The 20768-nt window shown below is 34.1% G+C and overlaps 1 protein-coding gene across 3 annotated transcripts in view; it reads left to right on the top strand.

The window, feature by feature from the left end:
* HFM1 (helicase for meiosis 1) overlaps positions 1-20505 on the top strand; it is a 34432-nt gene extending 13927 nt beyond the window's left edge. For 2 of the 3 annotated variants that reach the window (XM_063407485.1, XM_063407486.1), the window contains 26 exons: positions 86-129; positions 221-322; positions 1685-1830; positions 2245-2339; positions 3094-3227; positions 4108-4155; positions 5038-5118; positions 5730-5821; positions 6675-6781; positions 6870-6917; positions 7135-7232; positions 7321-7452; positions 10255-10340; positions 11248-11331; positions 12342-12499; positions 13210-13313; positions 14767-14922; positions 15171-15266; positions 15677-15795; positions 16646-16728; positions 16819-16928; positions 17037-17135; positions 17569-17659; positions 17940-18045; positions 18430-18587; positions 18854-20505. In XM_063407485.1, the coding sequence (XP_063263555.1) occupies positions 86-129; positions 221-322; positions 1685-1830; positions 2245-2339; positions 3094-3227; positions 4108-4155; positions 5038-5118; positions 5730-5821; positions 6675-6781; positions 6870-6917; positions 7135-7232; positions 7321-7452; positions 10255-10340; positions 11248-11331; positions 12342-12499; positions 13210-13313; positions 14767-14922; positions 15171-15266; positions 15677-15795; positions 16646-16728; positions 16819-16928; positions 17037-17135; positions 17569-17659; positions 17940-18045; positions 18430-18587; positions 18854-18920 (2644 nt within the window). In that variant the 3' untranslated portion in view covers positions 18921-20505. The remainder of the gene's footprint in view (positions 1-85; positions 130-220; positions 323-1684; positions 1831-2244; positions 2340-3093; positions 3228-4107; positions 4156-5037; positions 5119-5729; positions 5822-6674; positions 6782-6869; positions 6918-7134; positions 7233-7320; positions 7453-10254; positions 10341-11247; positions 11332-12341; positions 12500-13209; positions 13314-14766; positions 14923-15170; positions 15267-15676; positions 15796-16645; positions 16729-16818; positions 16929-17036; positions 17136-17568; positions 17660-17939; positions 18046-18429; positions 18588-18853) is intronic. The other variant, XM_063407487.1, reaches the window with a different exon arrangement.
* Positions 20506-20768: the final 263 nt, after the last annotated feature.

The raw sequence follows: 20768 nt of genomic DNA, 5'->3' as shown, positions 1-20768 counted from the left end.
GTGAAGATGGGAAAGGTGATGGTTGAAAATATTCCAAGAATGTATACATTTTAATTTAATTATTTTGTTTGTGTGTGTTGCATAGATTACAGGGGTTTGCAAATTCATTGAAAGACTCCAAACTGAGAGGTAAATATAACTTACTGCTTCTCTGCTCTGTGATTGACTATTTGCTTGAGAAAACTTAGTTAAATGATGTATATAATAATTTTATTATTAGACCTTTTGACATATGGTGTGGCTTATCATCATGCGGGTATGGAGATATCGGACAGAAAAATAATTGAAGGAGCTTTCACTGTAGGAGACTTGCCAGTACTTTGTAAGTAACTTTAATTTTGAAAGCCAAAATGTCATTTATGTATCCTGAGAAGATTGCAGTTTGGAAGTGGTAATATATTATGGTTCTATAGCTTGCTTAGCCTTTGGAACTAGTTGTGAAATCCAGGTAAAGGTGTTTCTGTGTTTCACATGCACTTTTACCCTGTGAGTCTACATATGCACTGCTATTAAAGGCCACAAAACTTAATTTAACCCACATGGAGGTCATCCCCCTCCTATGTCCATAGCGTTCTGGCCATGTCCATTCCCTTTTCCTGTCACTGAACCCTCCCACTGAGATGGAGCTCTGCGCTAGTGAATCTTTCCCCTGAGTTCCCAACATCTTTTCTTTGGGTCCTTTGCAACTGTGGCTTCCCTGAAGGTAATTGTCTACATTTATGCCTCTTAAGTGGGCAGGATGCTATTTTCAAAATCCCATGCTAGGTGTTGTGACTGATGGGGAGGTCTCTAAGAAATATTCCATCTGTTGTTATGTGAAGTGACAAGGAGTCTGAGATGTGATTGTCTCATCTCATCCGGGCTTTCTTTTTCTGTAAAAAAGATCCAGATGCTATGGGGAATTGTCTGTGTGGCTCATGTACAACACTAAATGATTTGTGGATGTTTTTCTTTCCCATTACAATGGTCATAAGAAAAAAAAATATAATTATTAATTTTAATTTTCATTTAGTCTCAAAAAGAATTGGAAATTTCATTAATCCTTTGTTTTCCTAGCAGAATAGTAATAGCAGTTGGCCCATATGACTGGCTTTGTGTTGAATTCTTTCCACTCCATATATTCTTTAGAGAAAGTGAATTAGGAAACATGAGTGTAAGATTGCTTGCCACATCTGAATGTTGTTTTCTGACAGTGTGTATTGATAAAGTATAGTATTGGTTGTGATTCTGGTTTGGTACCATGGGTATAAACAGTGTTAATGACTGGTGACTTAAAAAAAAATCTTAAAAATATTGACCACTACTAAGCAAGATGAAGTCATGGCTCTGTTCAAATACATACCCTTGAATAAATGAGAATAAGGTTTCTCCATTGTGTGTCTGTTATATTGAACATGGATCATATTCTGGATTATCTCCAAATATAAAGGAATGTTTAAATAAAAGTATCAGGGACGTAATTTCTTAAAAACTTGAAAACAAATGATTGCTGATGATCAGATACACAGAAACTGTTATGCAAGTACTTGTCTGTAATCTACATCAAATTTGTTGTGGTGCAGAATGCCCACTGATTCCATTAGGAACTAAGAACTCCTGGGCATCGAGCGTTGTCACCTCTTTGCTGCTTGTTTAGTGCCTGCCAGACATGTTGATGATGTTCATATCCTTTGATCTGATGTAGTTACTACTAGCACCTTAGCTATGGGAGTCAATCTACCTGCACACCTGGTGGTTATAAAATCCACAATGCATTATGTTGGAGGAGTGTTCCAAGAGTACAGTGAAACTGATATTCTGCAAATGATTGGGAGAGCTGGAAGGCCTCAGGTAAGGGAATGTTTTATTGTGTTGGTGCTGTCTGTAGTCAGATTAGTAGAAACTATTCTTGTCAAAGAAAGTACAGTGCCAGGAATCTTACTGCAACATTTTGTTTTTAAAGGGTTATTAATACCTAAATTACTCCTAGATAACTTTTCTGTTGAGAAAGAAATCTGTTTGCTTTTGTATTGTCCATCAAAAATCACTGCTTCACCTTACAGTGGAAAAAGATCTGAAGATTACATTTGGGGTTCATAGTGGATGGGGATTAGAGAAAGACTAGGAAGCTGGCATGCAATATCCATTTCAGACAGGATTTTAAGAAAAGAGTTTTAGTGGATTCAGCAGGTATGTGATGCATATTCAACTAGTTTATTTTCTTATAACTAGAGAGCAGCTTTTATTGGGGGTTTTATTTTTCAGTTTGACACTACAGCTACAGCAGTGATTATGACTCGTTGCAGTACCAGGGAGAGATATGTACAGATGTTAAATGGTGCTGATATAATAGAAAGCAGGTAACTAAGTATTTTTTATAAGACTCTGCAGGTAGTAGCAAAACTTCATAGTTTCTACAGAATGTGGTTTTTTTCATGTGGCTTTTGGGGTGTTTAGAAGAAATCAAGAAAAAAATAAAACCAAGCTATTTGAGAGTTAATGGCCTCTTATTTTATCAGACAAAAGAATCTTTAGAACATCTTAAATTAAAAAAAAAAATAGTTTTAGATTCCTGCTGGAAAACTGAGGAAGCTGAAAGAGTATTTATTGCAAAGACAAAAAGCAGGAATTGAACGCAGACCACGTCTCTGAATTTCTAGATGGTAGAGACTGGAGAACACTAGACCTCTATTTGTTGTTAACAGATTATCAAGAGAAATATGTGGGAAAGTTAAGATGTTAAAAGGTTAAACAGGAAATTTTACTCATGTAATTTTGTTAAAACTTAATTTTTCAAATATATTTAGAATGTCAACAGTACAGAATGTCTGTGCTGTCATTTTAAAATGTATGTAACTTTGTTTTACTAATGAATGTGAAACTTCACACTTGATAGTTTATTTTTGCTTGCTGGATATTATGCAATAATAAATTTACATTGTTGATTATTTACATAATCTTTATTGTATTCCATCAGTTTCACTGATTACGGTGAACAGTTGTGGTTTGGGGGGAGGGGGTTTGTTTGGTTTTTGTTTCTTCCCAAAAAATAGTTTTAGCACTTTTTGTATTGCTCATTGGTAAATGTCTTTAACTCTTGTTTTTTTGCACTAGCTTGCACAGGCACCTTATTGAACACTTAAATGCAGAAATAGTGCTGCATACTGTCACGGATGTCAGTGTAGCTTTGGAATGGATACGATCAACATTCTTGTACATTAGAGCCTTAAAAAATCCAACTCATTATGGTTTGTGTGGTTTTATTTTTTGTCTGATTACAACACTAGGATGTGTTATGCCCATATAACTTGTTTCTGTAATTTTCTTATAGACTGTTATTTCATAATGTGATGAAAACAAGCTGTGCAATGAGGCCTGTAACATTTTGTTCTTTAACATAAATATTGGGAGTTTCAGCATGGTATAACATTTAAAAGCTGTCAAGAAGCCATTTACAGCTTCATAATCTGTTTCTTTTTCTCTTAACATGCTGTACCATGCAGTAATGCAGTATCAAGCCATAATGTATTTTTCACTGCTGAATATGTAATCTGCTAAGAAAAGGAATACTACTTCATAGCTTTTTTTCTAGAATAAAATTCCAGTGTACTCAATTTGGCTTGTCCAGAACATTATCCCAGTCTTCAGCCCTGGCCATACCTTTGTTCCTGCCCACTTGCTCAACACCGGATTTTTGAAGTCACTGGATAATTGCTGGAGACAATTTTTTAATAAGGATTTATGGCTGGGACTGGAACATAGTACATCTAGTACTTGAGTAGATGTTAAAATTTAGTGGCTTCCTATATTCCAAAATAACAAAACCGTACCTGGAAGTTTCTACTGACATTTCTGAAACTTTTAGGACTCTGATATTTTTACATGGGGGAACATCTGCAGATTTTACCTTTGCACATCTGTTCTAACAGCCTCTTACTGATATTTAGATAGTTAACACCCTGTAAGACTTCTGACTTGTTTGTAGTATAATGAATATTCCCACATTTTTCACTTTGGGATATTTGTCTAGCTCCTAAAAGTCAGCAAATCAGTTTTAATGGGTAATAAAATTGAGGAGGAAGTGTATGATAGTACTAGGTTAAAACAACTTTTGTCTTTTCCATGAAGGTTTTTCATCTGGATTAGATAAAGTTGGAATAGAGGCAAAATTACAAGGTAAGTGGTTTTTTAGCCTTTTTCAGTAAAATGTTACAATTTAGGATAGGTTCACCCATGTTTATTATCTGTATTCATTAATTTCAACAGATCCATTTTCAGAACAAGTGTAATTTATGATGTGTTATTAATTTTATTATTAATATTTTTGAAATACTATCAGTACATTTTAACTGGTAGAAAAGCTTTTCTTGTTTAGAGGAAAATAATTAAATGCCTTTACCGACCTCATCTCCATATACACACTCAGAAATATGGAACAAAACACTTTAATTTTGATTGTTTGTCATTCTTCCTAATTTTCCTTTGATTGATGTCATTTGCTTTCATTAATTTCTGTTGTTATACTTTCAAAAAAGGCCTTTTCAGAAATTCATCTTCCCTTCATAAAACTAGCCTTGAAAACAAAGAATATAAAATGTAAACCTCTTTGCCTTGTCCAGAAACAATTTTAAATTGCATGATTTTAAGAGGCTTTTTTTTGCTAAGGCTTAAATAAAACCCAGTTACTGACCTTTTTTTTTAAATACTGCATTTTAGCTGTTTGCAATTCCAATAGAAAACATACAGCTAATAAATAGTTTGGGAATTGGTGCCTCCCAACTTTAAATACAGAAATAGCATACTACTCTTCAGATGGTTTTGTTTTGTTAATTTATTTTAATGTAAGTTTTCTGATAGATAAAAAATCAGTGTATTAATAAAAGAGTACTTTGCTATCGAGTTCTGCAAATCTAAAAATACAAGTTTTCTTGAATTTAAGTAAAATTCAGTGGAATTACATGGATATACATTCATTGCAATATGGTGATGATGTTTCTGGTTTGTACATAGATAGGTATTTTTAGTACATGCAGAAAACATTTTTCAAATTTTTGACAGAATTGTGTCTGAAGAACTTAAATGATTTATCATCTTTTGATTTGATCAGGATGGATGAAGCAAATAATTTCAAACCAACAGGTAACACTTGTTTCATGTAACCTAATTTTCAGAAGTGATGTAGAGGTGGTGGTGAATTATACAGGCTCTCAACTACCCTTGTGACCCTTTAGTAGTACAAAGGTAGAGAGAAAAATCTGAGGGATTGTTTGAGTAGAATATATGGACAAGTTTCTTGACCAAGTAATGGATGTTCATTCTCTTAATCTTGTTTCATGAATAGATCTTCTCTTGTTGCTGAAAATTTGTTGCAGACTAGGAGAAGATTGCAGAACACTGTGACAGGATAATTGGTTGTGGCACAGAGCAATGAAGGACAGGTTTTATCAATACCTGCTCTTTACTGTCCTCTGATGGAGGTGTTTGGCCTCTTAGCAAGCACAGCTCGCTGCCCGGTGTGTTGGTGTGACTGTCTCCATTGGAGAGAGCCGCAAGTGGCACCTGGTTCTGCCTGCCAGGCCACGGTCGGGTCAGTAATGTCCATGGGACAGCTGGGGGCAACGGCTGAGGAGTGGTGGAAAATCTCACAGAGGCCTGTCAGAAAGTTAATTTGATTTTGGGGCTTAAGAAACTCCATCCCACTGAAATATTCTTGGCATATTCGTTTTTTAAGGTATATTCTTCTTTTACAGAGACTGGAAGATTGATGGCCTGGTATTACATTGCATTTGATACAGTGAAGCAGTTTTTCACAATTAAGGGAACTGAGACACTAAATGAGTTGGTAATTTGACCTTTTTTTGTTTTTATTACTTATATTCAATTGTTCTTTAACAGTCTAAGAAAAGAAGCATAAGGTGTTACTTATTTTAAATAACTCAGGCTTTGTTTATATAAAGTTTTAGATAATACATCTAATTAAATTCTATGTGGAGTATTTCTGAGGCTTTGTACTTTGAGATCTTTTGATTACCAACTCTTTCTCCCCTCACTAACCTTGCTTATAAAGATGCAAAGTTGCTGAAGCTGTTCTGTTTCTGTATTAAAACCTTTAATGTTTTCTGGTTGAGTAGATTTTTTTGTTGCAAAAACCAGCTGCATCAAGAGCAGATTTTACTTTTAAGGGAATTGTCTTTCTGTTTTAAACAACTTACCTCTTTCAGATAACAGGTTGCTATTGGAATCACAAGACATTTTCCTTTCAAGCAAATACTGTAGTAGAACAGGTTTGGCATGAAAAACATGGAACGCTTGTTTTCCTGTGACTATCTTTGTTGTTAAAGTGTGAAGAAAGCAAGGTGAAATATACAACCAAAAAAGTTGTCTGTATTTGCCATGTATAAAATGTTAGCAATGTGTGGTCAACTGAAATAGTAATCTAAAAGCTGAAAGAAAATTTTCCCCATTCATTAATAGCCTTTGTAGGGAAAGGAAGGAAAGTTGGTCAGTATTAAAAGGAACTGATGGATTGTGTCTTCAGGTACTGTTGAGACAATATAAATTTTGTTCAGGTACTTCAGGTACTTCAGGTACTGTTGAGACAATATAAATTTTTAAAGTGTTGTTTAAAAAAAAAATAGAAGTCATAGAAAAAATTACAAATTAAAACAATTACTAAAAAACTTTAATTATAACAGATTGGAATGATCTCCAACTGCACAGAATTTGTGGATGTGAAGTTAAGAACAAATGAAAAGAAAATATTGAACACTTTGAATAAAGACAAAGACAAAATAACTATCAGGTATTAAAAAAATGCATTGAAAATCGAAAATACCTTTTTAACAATAAATAAAATGAATTGTAGAAAATATGTATGTTTTTGTGCATAGGTTTCCAATGGAGGGGAAGATAAAAACAAGAGAAATGAAAGTAAACTGGTAAATATTATATTGCCTTTTTATTTTTTATTGAAAAACGGTCATTTTATGGCTGTTGAAGTCTCTATTTTTTTTTTTTTTGGTCATTTTACAGAGGACTAGATCTTGTGTTTTGTTGTTTCTATTCGGAATTTCCTTTTTTTCCCCCCCATTAAAAACTTTTTTGTTGTTCTTTGTTTACAGTATAGTTTATATATCTAGCCCTTTCTTTTTCCAGTCTCATTCAGGCTCAGCTGGGATGCATTCCTATTCAAGACTTTACTTTGACACAAGATACTGGCAGAATATTTAGAAATGGCTTGAGAGTTACTAGATGTATGGTAAAATTTAATCCTTTTTTTTGGTACATGTACTAATAAGGTACATTTTAGTTTATTAACATAAGTCAATCTTCCTTTTACAGGGTTATCTGACTTTCTGGCATCATCTAAGAACAACTTCTCTGCTTTATTAAACTCTTTGATTTTAGCAAAGTGTTTCAGGTGCAGACTTTGGGAAAATTCACTTCACGTGTCTAAACAATTGGAGAAAATCGGTAGGTACTAGTTAGAAATTATAGAAATGTAATCTTGACAGAGAATCAAAACACATAATTAGCCTGCTAATTTCTGTGATGTCTGCTTACATAATTGAATTAATCTGCTAATTACTTATTTGCCACAATTGAGTACCACTGTTGTCACAAGAATCTGCCATAACAAAAGTAAACTATTCAGTAATTTTCTTCAGGCTTTCAAAGTATTTCAGAGTTGTTCTTACTCCTTAATGTTCCTCTCAGTATCCCAGACATATTCCACACTGATGTGATTGCGTGCCCCTGACTAGGCTATGCCTTCCTTTCCAAGCAGCTGTTGCTTAGGTCCTCTTACTTGTATGCATGAAAACCTTTTAATTCACATTGAAAGGGAGAGGAATCATGAAATAGAAATCAATGTATTTTGCATGAGGTTCTGAAACACATGATGATCAAAAGTTTCTAATGATCTTCTTCCTTTCACTGTATCTTGTTATTGAATGAACTTCTGGCTGGAAGTACCGGCTTGTCATAATTATTTGAAAAGGAGTTCAGAAATTTTTGAGTCCTCTGTGTTATAAAAATGTAGTCTTACTTGTTTGAGGTAGTAGTGTATCTTCCTGCTTTGATGTCTGGTGTTATCGTACCTTCATGCTTTCAAAATTCACTGCAACATTCTCTGTGTTTCTTCTTTAGAGATACATCAGCTCTGCACTGAACAGTACAGAGTAGTACAGAGATCTGCAAATTAGAGAATGGCTAAACCCAAAGGTCCATGGGGTACAGTACCTTGCAGCCTGCCTGCTCAAGTGCAGAGGCTGTAATGCTTCATGCATGTGGATTCAAAGCAAGGGCAGGGCTTGTTAGCCTGTGCACAGCTCTGTGCACAGCGCTGGGAACACCTTTCCACTATCCCACACTGTGGCAATGTCGACACAATCATCTGAGGAAGCTGCCTCATGTTCAGCATTTCTGTGGGGTTAGGATGAGTGGAATAAATATGGCACTTGCAGTGTAGACAAATCCTTTCCTGTATGCTATATTCAGTAGAATAAAGTCACGTTTAGTTTTTTAATAATATAAGTGGTGTATATACAGACATCTCTGTCCAATTTTCCTGGTTTTGGGTACTTTTTTCTTATGCTGTCATAGCTCTTGCAGTGTATGTTACAAAGAACTGCTAACTTCCAAAGTGTCATTTGTTCCCCTCACAAGCTTCTTTTGAACATTCTTCTGACAGTTCACTCTTTTCCTGAATCAAACACTGAACTGACAACTGTTGTATGATGTGATTTGTAACCTCTGCTTGTGGCTGCTAATCTTATTCTGTTTCTTTCTGAAGTTAGATGAATTGTTTAAGTTCATAGAAATTTGCTGATACCATGTAGCATATTCAGAAATCCTTAATTTTTTAACTCTTATCTCAGTATGCTATTTTTGAACCTTAAAAATGCCTTACTAATGAGTATTTCCTTTATAAGAGTGATTGTTCTTTGACTGACATTTGACTGTACTGAGACTGATAATTCAGTTGAATTCTTACTGCATTTCTACAACTCTTGTCCAATAATTACACTCCCTCTTGTTGCTGAATGGTATGCTTGATTTCTGTTTGCTTGTTCTGACAGACAGGGTAATGATCAGTTGTCATACAGGATTTATGATGTTTGCTACTTGTTCAGTCTCATTTCCACCCCCATTTATATTTTGCTCAGAAGTGTAGGTGAAAATAAAAAACAGTATTCTCTTCACTGGCAGAAATCCTTCTGCCATTTTTGGAATTAGGATAAAAGAGTTAATCTTCAATTCAGTTATAAAGAAGCAGGGCAGCAGCTCTAGCAGCAGAAGTAATTTGTGAGAGTTTTCAGTCTTCAGACTGCAGAGCTTCTGTGAAGGAGCAGGGAGATGGTAAAATATATTTCCCCTAAACCAGACCCAAAAGATGTTCAAGTACACATAAAAAGACAAAAGGTCTTCTGTTTACTAAATTATTGAATCCTTGAATTAAGTCTTTTCTTATAAGATTACTGTCGTGTCTTCCGAGAAGCAACCTAGAAGTATCTACAGAGGTTTCCCATCTGATTTTCAGATTTTTTTATACTGTTTTGCAGAACTGTGTGAGAAGGATCCAAATACTCGTTCTAAGTATTTGGTACTGTTTTTACTTACAGTCATTCAGTTATTATAATAGGCTGTAGTTCCAGGTCAGTTAAATGCCTTTTCATATGCTGTGATAGCTCTAAATCTTACTGGAATCATGAAGAGAAACAGAAGTGTACGTGGAATTCTCTGCTTTTGTGGCTTGTATGCCATGGGAAAGCTTTTTGCTGAAGCTGCAATGACTGTAGAAGATTATAATAAATACTTCTTTTTCAGTGAATTTCATTATTAACTTGCTCAAAAACATTGAGATCTTTACTATTTCAACATAATTAAATAATTCCTTGACTAGGGAAAAAATTCTGAGACAAAGAATACTGTGTGGCATGCTTCTTTATCATATATGTACAGAATACGTTCCTTGACTCTTTTAGACAGTGATCTAAAGTCTGTTTTCCTGTAGAAAATGCAAAGTTGTCATGATTGAAATATTGAAATATGTTGGGTTTGTATTGCCTTTCTTTTTCTCTTTACTAATAGAGAAATTAAATAATACTGAAATACTTAATTTAAAAATAGTGATTTGCTGGGCAGAAGCTGCATCAAATGTAAAATAAAATTATTTATGCTTTGGGTTTACCTGCTGTAATGCACTTGTTAGAATAATTTGAGGTTATTCATTGTCCTTTAACAGCATAAAACTCGTATACATGTTTTTCACAGGTGTATCACTGTCAAATGCCATGGTAAATGCTGGGCTGACATCATTTAAAAAAATTGAAGACATAAATGCAAGGGAGCTTGAATTGGTAACTTATTATTTTGTACATAGATAAATATGATAGGGAAAATACTGAGGATTAATACTGTTTCCAGCAAAAGCAGTATAGTTAATATATATTTGTTATGTGATCATAGCAAAATTGAGATGTTTAGCTGATTTATTCATTTTAACTAGTAGAATTAAAAAGCTGTGTAGCTGCTGCTGGTTTTCCTTGAAAATGTGTTTTCCTTTGAAAATGATGTTTTGTTGTAGCAAATTTAGTGTGAATGATGATTTCATGATTTGGCTGGCTGTGGAAAGCAGATGCTTAAATATGTAGAAATTCACCATTTTTGTGGTTTGAAACAAAGGACAATATGCACTTCTCTATTAGGAGTCTTGGAAAAATATAAAAGGGGAGATGTATTTACAGTTTCTCTTTATGTATGTTAATTACGAAAATCCCAATTTTCCATTATTGCAAGTTTGAGATAGGAGTCGAATAAAAATCTTCTAAGTTTTAGAAAAGGTGGATGTTACCCTAGGCCTGGTTCTTTGCCTCTTGGCTTCTTTTCTGTGGAAACTGTTATTCCTATTCTGAAAGATATAACAGGCTTCTAAATCTTACTTGGGTTTTTCTGTTTTGACTTAAGAAAGTTTTGATTTCTCATTTCTAGCTCTTTTTGTGTTTTTTTCTTGTCATTTGTTCAGTTTTAGTTAAAGCTTGTGCAACATAGAGGAGTCATCTCATATAAAACCTGAGTAGACATTGGTAGCTGATTGGCTGTTAACTGAAAAAAAGCAGGAGCAACATGAAAAAGTGTTGGAATTTTCTTTTGGTGATGTTGCTGTTCTGGGCATCACTGACAATAGAGAACTAAGAGTGAAAGGGGCTTTTGTTGCTAACATCATTACTGAGGGGACTTTGATTCCTTGGATTTACATCTTTGCAGATTTTAAACAGACATCCTCCCTTTGGAAACCAGATTAAAGAGTCTGTTTTGCACCTTCCAAAATATGAACTTGAAATTGAACAGGTACGTTATTTTATATTTATTTTATGTTTTTATGCTGCTATTATTAAACGAAAAAGCAAATACTGACTTAAAGAAATTTTGAGTCTTCGTGGGCAGAAGATCACACAATATTGTGGCCTCTTTCCAGCTTAGTAGGTAGAATGAAACTCCTACATCTCAAAGGAGAGCCTTGGAACAGACATTCCCCATAATATATTGGCCTCTGTCATTGATAGCATTTCATGTTACAGATGTAAACCAGTATATTCACATTCTAGCATTATATATGAGTCTGAGAGGTCTCTTCTATCTTGAATTTAAACAAACCCTAGAGACAGCAAAACACCCAAATAAAGCTTACTGAAATGGTATTAACTCATGTTTACTTTCTATAGCACACTTTAGAGTATAGAGAAACAATAAATTATTACATTAACCTAGCTGGTGCCCTTTCAAAGGAAGGGTACAATTCTATGTGTAATCAAGAGCTTTGAGGTTCTGATATGCATTTTGTCTTTATATGGATCACAAAGACACTCTAGCTTTCTAAAATGCAAAATTTGAAAAGTAACCTTAAAATTGGTAGAAATGAAGACACATTTGAAATTAAAAACTCAGTAGATGTGTGAAATACTATTGGTATAACAATCAGTTCTAGTTTACTTTTCATTTGACATAATACCAGATAAGTAGCTCAATTCTCAGAACAAAGTTGTAACAATTATAAATATATCTTATAGAGGACTGCTAGGATGCCAAAATATAACTTCTGTATAAATGTCTTATTCTTGCATATTTCTCTTTACATTTGTCTTTGATTCCCAGTACTGAATCAAAGTTGGAATATTCAGCTATGGCCAAGCTAGTACTAAAAATCAGTGTCTCAGAACTACAAATAAAAATTGCACCACAAATTCAAATTGCTTGAGTTGAGCTTTTGTGCTTGTGTCAACAGATAGAAATTTATGGAAGGGCTTATATTTTACTTTGCATATTTTAACAGTTATGTCTTCTGTATCATTTTCCCTTAGCTTCCAAAATACAGTGACACATTGGCTGAAATCTTAGTAACCGTCAAATTAACCAACTATGAGCAGCTACAGACAAAGAGAACAGCGCCAGACTTTCACTATGTTACGCTGGTCATAGGAGATGCTGACAACCAAGTCATTTTTAATCAGAAAATTATGTATGTATGATCGGGGTTTTTGCCTCACATCATTTTATGATGTTGGCCTTTCATCTGTTCTGTGACTTGCAGGTTTTCCAATACTTCCTACTGATGTCTAATAGTACAAAATTATTCTTTATCCTACAGCATTTTCTAGTCACTGTTGTAATTTAAAATGCTACACAAGATTCAGAAAGCCCCAAAACATGCCAGTGTGCTTGTCAGTGCAAGAGAGCACGTGTAAATGTTCAACATCAATGTCATATTATGGAAAAGTCATAACAGTTTTACCATAAATATAAAACAAGTTCAATATCTGTAAAAAAGATAGGTAATCCAGTTGTTATTTACTCATGTTACCTATATTTCTTTAATTATATTTTTAAAATCGGGGGTTTTTTCCCTCAGAGATGGATTTAAATTCTCCTGTTGGCTGAGATGCTTGGAGCAAATAGGAAAAGAGAAACAAAATCTTTTCCAACTGCTTGACCTTAATGAGAATTCTGGCCAGAATCTGGCACTTTTGGCACAACTGAAACTGATCTGCAGGATCTTGGCCCTCCTATGGCCATAAATCATACATTATTGGAAAGTTATTCTTGGGCCAAATATCAAGCAAAGTTGAAGTACTAGGACCAAATACAGGCGCTCTCCCTTGGTTACAGATACCATAGTGTGCAGTTGTGTTTTCATTGTCAATTACTAACAAGTTTGCTGATGCATTACAGGGATTCTGTGCTGCTGAAAACTGGGAATTGGATGAAGAAAATTGAAGTTAAAAGAGCTCTTAAATCAGAAGACATTAGTATAAATTTAATTAGTTCTGATTATGGTAGGTTAGGGTATTCTTTGAATTAAAAACTAATATGCATAAGACTTTAGAACAAATTACTAAAACCCTTTCTATTAAGCCAAAGTATAATAAAGCAAGCTGGTCTGGAAACAAACCTCTATTACATATGTTTTACTGGGTTGCATACTATCTCTCACAATTACTTACCTGTTTATTTAATTTACTACCACATTAAGGAACTGGGAAGCATCAAAACTGGTACTAGGAGATAGTGTTTTGCTCTGTTAATACAGATTTGGATTCTCTTTTGTCCTTCTCCTTGAAGGGAGTTAACTTGAGTAGGGATAGCCTATCAGCCTGAGAGGTTATTTATGCTGAGCAGAGCTGTCTTTGTGAATGGTTAGGTTTTGTATTGTAGTAAAGGGTGTTGGATATGGATTCATCTCTGCTTTGGTAACAAGAAATTCCCACAGCTGAAAGTGTTGTGCCTCACTGTGTGCAGGTTTAAACATGGGTCCCCTCAGTTTCCATACAATTGGAACTACAGCAGCAAATGAGGAGAGACCCTTATGAGCTTGAAAACAAAACTTTTAAAAACAATTTAAAAACAGATTGGCTCCATTAAATTCTATCATCATGCCCAACCTGTAGAGAAGATTGCTGTGTGCTAGATTACCTAAAGTGTAGTTGATGCTTCTGTGGTAAATATTGACACTGAGATTATTACAATAATCAAGCCTGGAATAATTTATATTTCTATAGCTAGACCTGTGGCTCTGGAAAAAGAAGGGTTTTCTAACCACACAGAAATTAAAATGGTTCTTTTTTCTCCATGTTGTACTGAGTTCAATAAAACTTAGCACAACAGTTAATTTTTCTGAAACTGGTAACAGTGAAATTAGACTAAAACTAGGTCATCTTAATCTCTACTTATTTCAAAATCTATTCCTATTTCAGACTTGAAAGAAATCTCACATTTTTTAAAAGCTTGTCTGGTTTTCCAGAAAATGTTATTTCCCTGATAAAAGACAAAATTACTCTCTTTACAAAGGGTATGTCTCAGTCACTTGTGAATATTGCATTCAACTGGAGAAGCATTATCAGCATACTCATTTTGTGCCTTTGCCAGTTCAGAGCTACTGATACTCCTGAACACAGACTGGAATACAGTTTAAAATTTAAAATTTTATCAGCAGTGCAAAGCCATAGATAAATGTACTTTTAAGACAGTACAAGAACATTTGGTTAAAGGAACTAATTCTGTTTTTCTTCTAGTAACTATATCTAATTCTAAAAAATGTTTGGGGTTTTTAGTCTCAATCCTAAAGAATCGGATCATACAAGAGTGTGCTTTAAGGGCAAATTATTTTTAAAAATGTTCCATGATCTTTGATTAATATTTACTTGCTTAAACACTTCAGAATACTGAAGAGAATCAGTAGTATAGAAACAGTTTAAAGCAGTTTTAATATTTTTGTCTTTTTCCTCCAAGTTGGCCTTGATATAAAGCAAGCATATACAGCCTTCTACTTAACACCAAAACCAGAGGGATGTAAGGTGGTCACAAATCAAAAATTGAAAGCTGAATCTACACTTGATGTATGTTGTGGCTCACCCCAAAGCCTGCCAGCAGCAGAAGTAGATACAGGTAAATGGTCAGATCACAGTGTCTGGCTAAAAGAAAAGTCAACAGAAAATTGAATTTTGCTTTCACTAGGGAGCTAGATCTTTATTTATCCCTGCTGTTTCTTTCTCAAAGGTAATAAAAATACAACTGTGCTGCTTCTACTTGTCAAGTACTACAGTGCAATTCTTTGATGATTTTGAAAGTAAGAAAAATCATGGGTGTTTGATATCCAATATAACTGTCTGAATTTCTGTATTATATTTATCTAGGAGGCAGATCTAAACAGGAGATTGCTTACAAGAAATATGGAAACAGAGAATGCAACCACCGCTGTAAAAATAAAGATGTGTGTGGGCATGACTGCTGTGAGTTTCATTAAATCTACAACTTCTGATACTTTTAGACAAATGCAGTTTAGAACAGCTCCCATCATACCAATGGCTATGTTAACAGCAACAATACAAGCAAGAGAATGGGGCCTGAGTTGTTAGGATGCAGTCATAAAAACAGTTATAAATGGCTTTGTCAACCTGTTCATAGGCACTACAATGATTAATAATACCTTTTGTACTTAGGATATGATTTAAAAAATGTCAAGCTTGTTATGCTTTTATATAAATACTGCGTTGGAGCTTTTAGTTAGCATGTTAAATCTTTTAGAATCTTTTAACAGAAGATACTAAGCTTAGTGGCAAAGTTTTTCAAAGTAATTTGAAAATAATTAGGATTTATCCTTTATAACTAATCTAAAGATTGTTTTGCTTCATTTTCTCAGGTAAGACTGGAGTACCTCCAAAGTCACAGATAAGTGGAGACATGAAGTTTTCTTTGTACCTGGCTGACTTAAGGAGCAGGAACTCAGTTTCATCTATACCCCCAGTAAAACGGCTAAAGGTTCACTTGAATGCAGTCAGACATTTCATAGGTTTATTTTAATCTGTTACATATTTGTAGGCATTGTTTGCAGAGAGAATTTTATCACTAAATATGAGCATTCAACTTTGAATTTTCTGTGTGGGGTGCAAAAAAGTAAAGAAGTACAAAGGTCCAGGAATATTTGAGAGGTTCTACTGTTCTTTGGGACACTTCCAATGGTCCACTTTTGTGCATGTCCTCTGTATTTTTGGTGGTGGTTTTTTTTTTTTTTTTTTTTTTTTTTTTGTGGTATTTGATAAGTTGTGGTTGGTGAGGTTCAGAGGCATTTTGGAAGGTACTCACTGTGACTTGGTTGGGCAAAATATGACCTGAATGAAACAAATGGTGGTATTTATTAGTCATGCTACTAAGAGTCCTTTTTCAGTGGCAGGTAGATCCACTTGTTCATAAGAAAACCATTCATATTAGTCTTAAACTTCTGAAAGATTTCATGGTTTGCACTTTATTCCTCTGAATGTAGTGTCAGACTAGGTCTTTCTGCAGCAAGAATGATATTTGAGGTATTGGAGGGTTTTATTTCCCCTTCACAGCTTTGTTTGCTTGTTTGTTTGCACTAGAGGCTTATTTAGCCTACAGCTAATACACGAGAGTTAACCAGTCTGGCTTTGCCAGGGTGCTTGGATACCTCCACTAGAAGCACATAATTCAAACCTTTTTAACTGAGTGCATTAGATAAGCAGATATCAGAAAGCTTTTATGACATTTGAATATTACACTAACTTATAATATTAATGATGTCATTAAACTTGTTAAAAACAGTTCTCAGTGTGTTTATATCTTAAAAGTTAAAATTATTTGCTTTCTTTAGATGCAGATGTTAAATCAAGCTGAAAATGTGGATCTCAAACAATTTGTTTTTACACCTAAGTCTTTATTGCCAGCCTTGCCAAGGTACTGCTTAGAGTTTTTTTGTGAATAAAATGAATTTGCAACTTTCTGCAGCTGTTTAACTGACATGTCACTGATTTTTTTTTTAAATAGGTCTAGCAATAAACTGTCATCTTCATCACCTTCAGTGGATCAGATAGATAACATTAATACCTTAGGAGTATCTCAGAAACAACTGCAATCCTGGAATTGCAGAAAGAGTAGTAAGTATTGCTAATGTTTAAAATTACAGTGTTCACTGTTTTGATCTTTAAATTAATGCTTCATATTTTTTTGCCACAGATAACAGCAGATACTGGGTTTTTTTTCAGATGCTTTGGATGTGGACTTTGAACTGGGAGATGATATTTGGGATGATATTGATGATGAGAAATTGGTATTTGCTAGTAATTTTGTCAGTAGAGAATTAGGTAAGGTTATTTCAACAAACCTTTTTCTTTCCTACATATAAATTATTCTATGGGCTATTATTTGAGAATAAATTATTATAGTATACAATGAATAGAGCCACCTGAAATTTTTGGTTAATTGACTTGACTGACAGGTTTATTATTCTACCTTGAATGTCACATATATTTTGACAAATCTAATATAGAAGGTAGAGTTGAAAAAGTCACAATTTAAATTTTTTGATGGCCTGCAACTGCATAATTTTTGTTGCAGAATATATGACTGTATCTCTGTGTTTATCTTTACATTAGCCCAAAACCCACAGAAGAAATATTTCATGTGTAAAGACACTTTCCTAATTTTCAAAGTATTATTTATCATGTCATGTGAAATATTTACACGGGGTTGTGGCTACTTCTTAACTCTCTTTTTAAAACTTTCATTCTTTCACAGAACATGGAAATACCTGCCTTCAAATTCCAGATGAATGTCAACCCTTCTGCCAGTATACAGCAAGCAAAGCCACAAATAACATTTCAAAAGAGTAAGAGTTACATAATTTACTACTATTTACATATTTACTATTATTCAAATATTCAAATATTTGCTTAAAATATTGTCTGAATCTCACATGTAGCTGTGGAATCAAACATACAGAAGGTTGTTCACTCATAAAAGTGAGTGAAAGTGTATGAATTGTTGAATGATTTTAATTTGGATTTTATTTAAGTATGCAGGGAAATAAGTAGAAAATCCTGAATTGAAAAGCAAATAATTTTGCACTTCTGTAATAATACTGAAATTATTCAACTTGGTGTTTTCAGTTCATGCACAGTACAAGATGAGACCAATATTCAGAACTCAAATGCTTTTATGGTCAGTGGCACATCAAAAGTGAATTTATCTGTACAGAATAGAAATATAACTTCGGTGAGTAGAAATATATTGAAAACAGAATTTTCTAAAATTAGAGTATTTATTGTGTAAATATATATGCCATACCTGACTTATGAATCAATTAGGATATCCTAAATTTCTGAACCTCTCTGTGCTGTCCAAACCTGCAGGCATTCTGTGTTCAGTGGGATATTCCTGCTACAAAGAAATCGGATATGAATTTACTTTATATGGCATGATCTCAACACTATTTATTCAGTTTGATAGTTCCTCTATCCAGTATATAGTTAGAGTCATGACATGCTTGGTCCTTGTCAAACACCCTAATACCAGTTAAATACCAGTCCTACATTCTACAACACTCTGGGAGTTTCAGTTGGTTTAACCATTATATGCTTTTTAACTTTTATGTTGCAGTTCAGTTTTCAAGAAAAAAAGCATTCAAGTCTTTCTCAAGAGCAGAAAACTGTACAGTGTTCTTCCATCCCAGAAATGATCTCTGACTCTTCTAAATTCACAAGGAAAGAAGATTTTTTTATTTTCACTAAAGAACAGGAAAAAGAAGTAGATCCTAGGTAATAAAAACTAATGTTTTTCTGTTTCCTTAGTGTTCCAGTGCTTAGGTCTCCATGGAACACAGAACTTCAGGCAATGTGTTAGTTGCTAATATGCATTGTTAAAAAGTTTAGTTTTCACAATAATAGTAACAATTAACTTTTCTTAAAAAAGAAATTACTTACAATTATTTTGCTTATCTTGGTTTCTCTTGACTCTATATAGTGTTCCTGATTCCATAATTTTTGACGTGCCATACCTAATTTGTTTGCTTAATCTTCTTTAGATATCTTCTTGATGATGAATCCAATGATGTCAAGCCCTTTCTTGGAATATTTGATGGTATTTTGTAAAACATGTAAACAAAATACACTGTAAGTGCTAGGGAAAGAACCTACAGTCAGTTTTACAGTGAAGGCTTCAGTCAAGAGAATTTGATTTCTGTTGTATACCTATTTATCAATATCTAATTTACAGAATTTATAGAATGTAAGAAATAATACCTTGTTTTGATAAGTACTTAAGTATTTGTTTGGTTGACCTTGCTGTTTTCAGGATTGCAAAGAAAACATTGAAATATGTCAAAGAAGAATAGTTCACAAATTGAGGATACTTTTATAGATAAAAGAAAATCCCATTAGGGAAAGTAAAGGATTTGTAGTAATGTGTTTGTAGTAACATGTCCTGCTTCTCAAGTAATCTTTAAATGAATGAAAGACTTTTCTTTGGAAATTTCATAATGTTTTTTTGATTTTTCTTTCGGTTTCTCTAAATGTGATTTTTTTCATTGTACTGATTCTATAATATAATTAGATTTATAATAGAAGTAATAGAATGGTAAATTATTCTAGATATTCCCTTTGACAGTGCTATGAACATGTTAATAAAAAAGTGCAATTTAAGCATATATGTTTCCAGATTCTCAGCACATCAATTGTTAAATGTCTGTAAAAATACTCTAAAACTGTTGCCTGTTCACTTTCATACACTTGACACTTTCAAGGTCATAAAATGGACATCCATGTGTCCTAATACAGATTTAGGCACCAAGCATTAGATTTGGATATCTTCATGTGGCTTAAGTGTTTGTAGAATAGAATAGAATTGTTTGTAGAATAGAATAGTGTTTGTCTACTAGAATAGTAGATCTTGTAAGTTCAACAGTTAGTGGAATATATGATATTGCCTGAAATCCAAGAGAATGTTAATTTTTACCGTTAATTATTCAAAAATGTGAGGAATTAAAATGTTACAGTCACATTACAATCATTAGCTGTCTCTTCTTTCAACATTGTTTGTGGTGCAACTAAATGCAGCCATGTTTTGCTGCACTAGCAGGTTGTCATTTTCTCAGCTAATAACATTTTGCTTGACTCCAGTGTTTCCTTACTCTTTTGACATAACTCTTTCTCTAATGGCCTAATCTAAGCAGCCTCAATACTCATCCCTCAATATGTTTTGGCTATGCAAATGCCAACAGGCCCCACTTTTCTGCACCTCAAGTATTTTATTACATCTCAAAGTTACTAGTATGCCACATCTCTTTCTGTCAGATTTTTTTTTTTAATTAAACTTCCAAGCTGATGTAACTCAGAATTACTACAGTAATTACATTTAGCCCAGTAGTCCTAGTCATGTACACATTGCAGTTCTGTGTCAGGGTAAGATTTAAGAATGCAGATTTTATCTCTTGCCCATCACCATCTTCCGATTTCCATGGGAAACAAATGGCTCCCAGGCAGATACCGTGGTGTTTCTCAATGATGCTTCATATAAATGACCAGGCAACCAAAACCCCAGGCCAAGCCCCAGAAGGGAAGTGTTGGTACAGCTATGGAGAGCTGTGATTGCCCCTGTTTAACTGAATCCCAGGAAGTGATAAACCTAGTTCACCTGGACTCCCTGTCGAGTCACTAGAAAGACACAGGCACTGTAGAAGATATTTCCGATTGTAAGTGGGCTGAATTGCTCTCTGGTGGAACTCTCCAAAGTGCCTGTAATGAGAGTGACATGGAGAAGCTGGTGTGCTGCCATTTCACAGACAGGCTCACTGAATATTGCCTTCCTTGTGCACATGAGACACTTTATTATCCATGTAAGGATCTAACTATCCTAAGGTGAGTAAAACGGCAAAAATTGCTGTGCTTTGTTTCAGGTGCTGACCAAATACTAAGAGAGACTAATTAAATTCAACAGGATAT

Source organism: Prinia subflava, chromosome 10, assembly GCF_021018805.1.
Source record: "Prinia subflava isolate CZ2003 ecotype Zambia chromosome 10, Cam_Psub_1.2, whole genome shotgun sequence".
NCBI classification, from domain to species: domain Eukaryota; kingdom Metazoa; phylum Chordata; class Aves; order Passeriformes; family Cisticolidae; genus Prinia; species Prinia subflava.
This window is presented reverse-complemented; position numbering and strand designations above follow the sequence as displayed.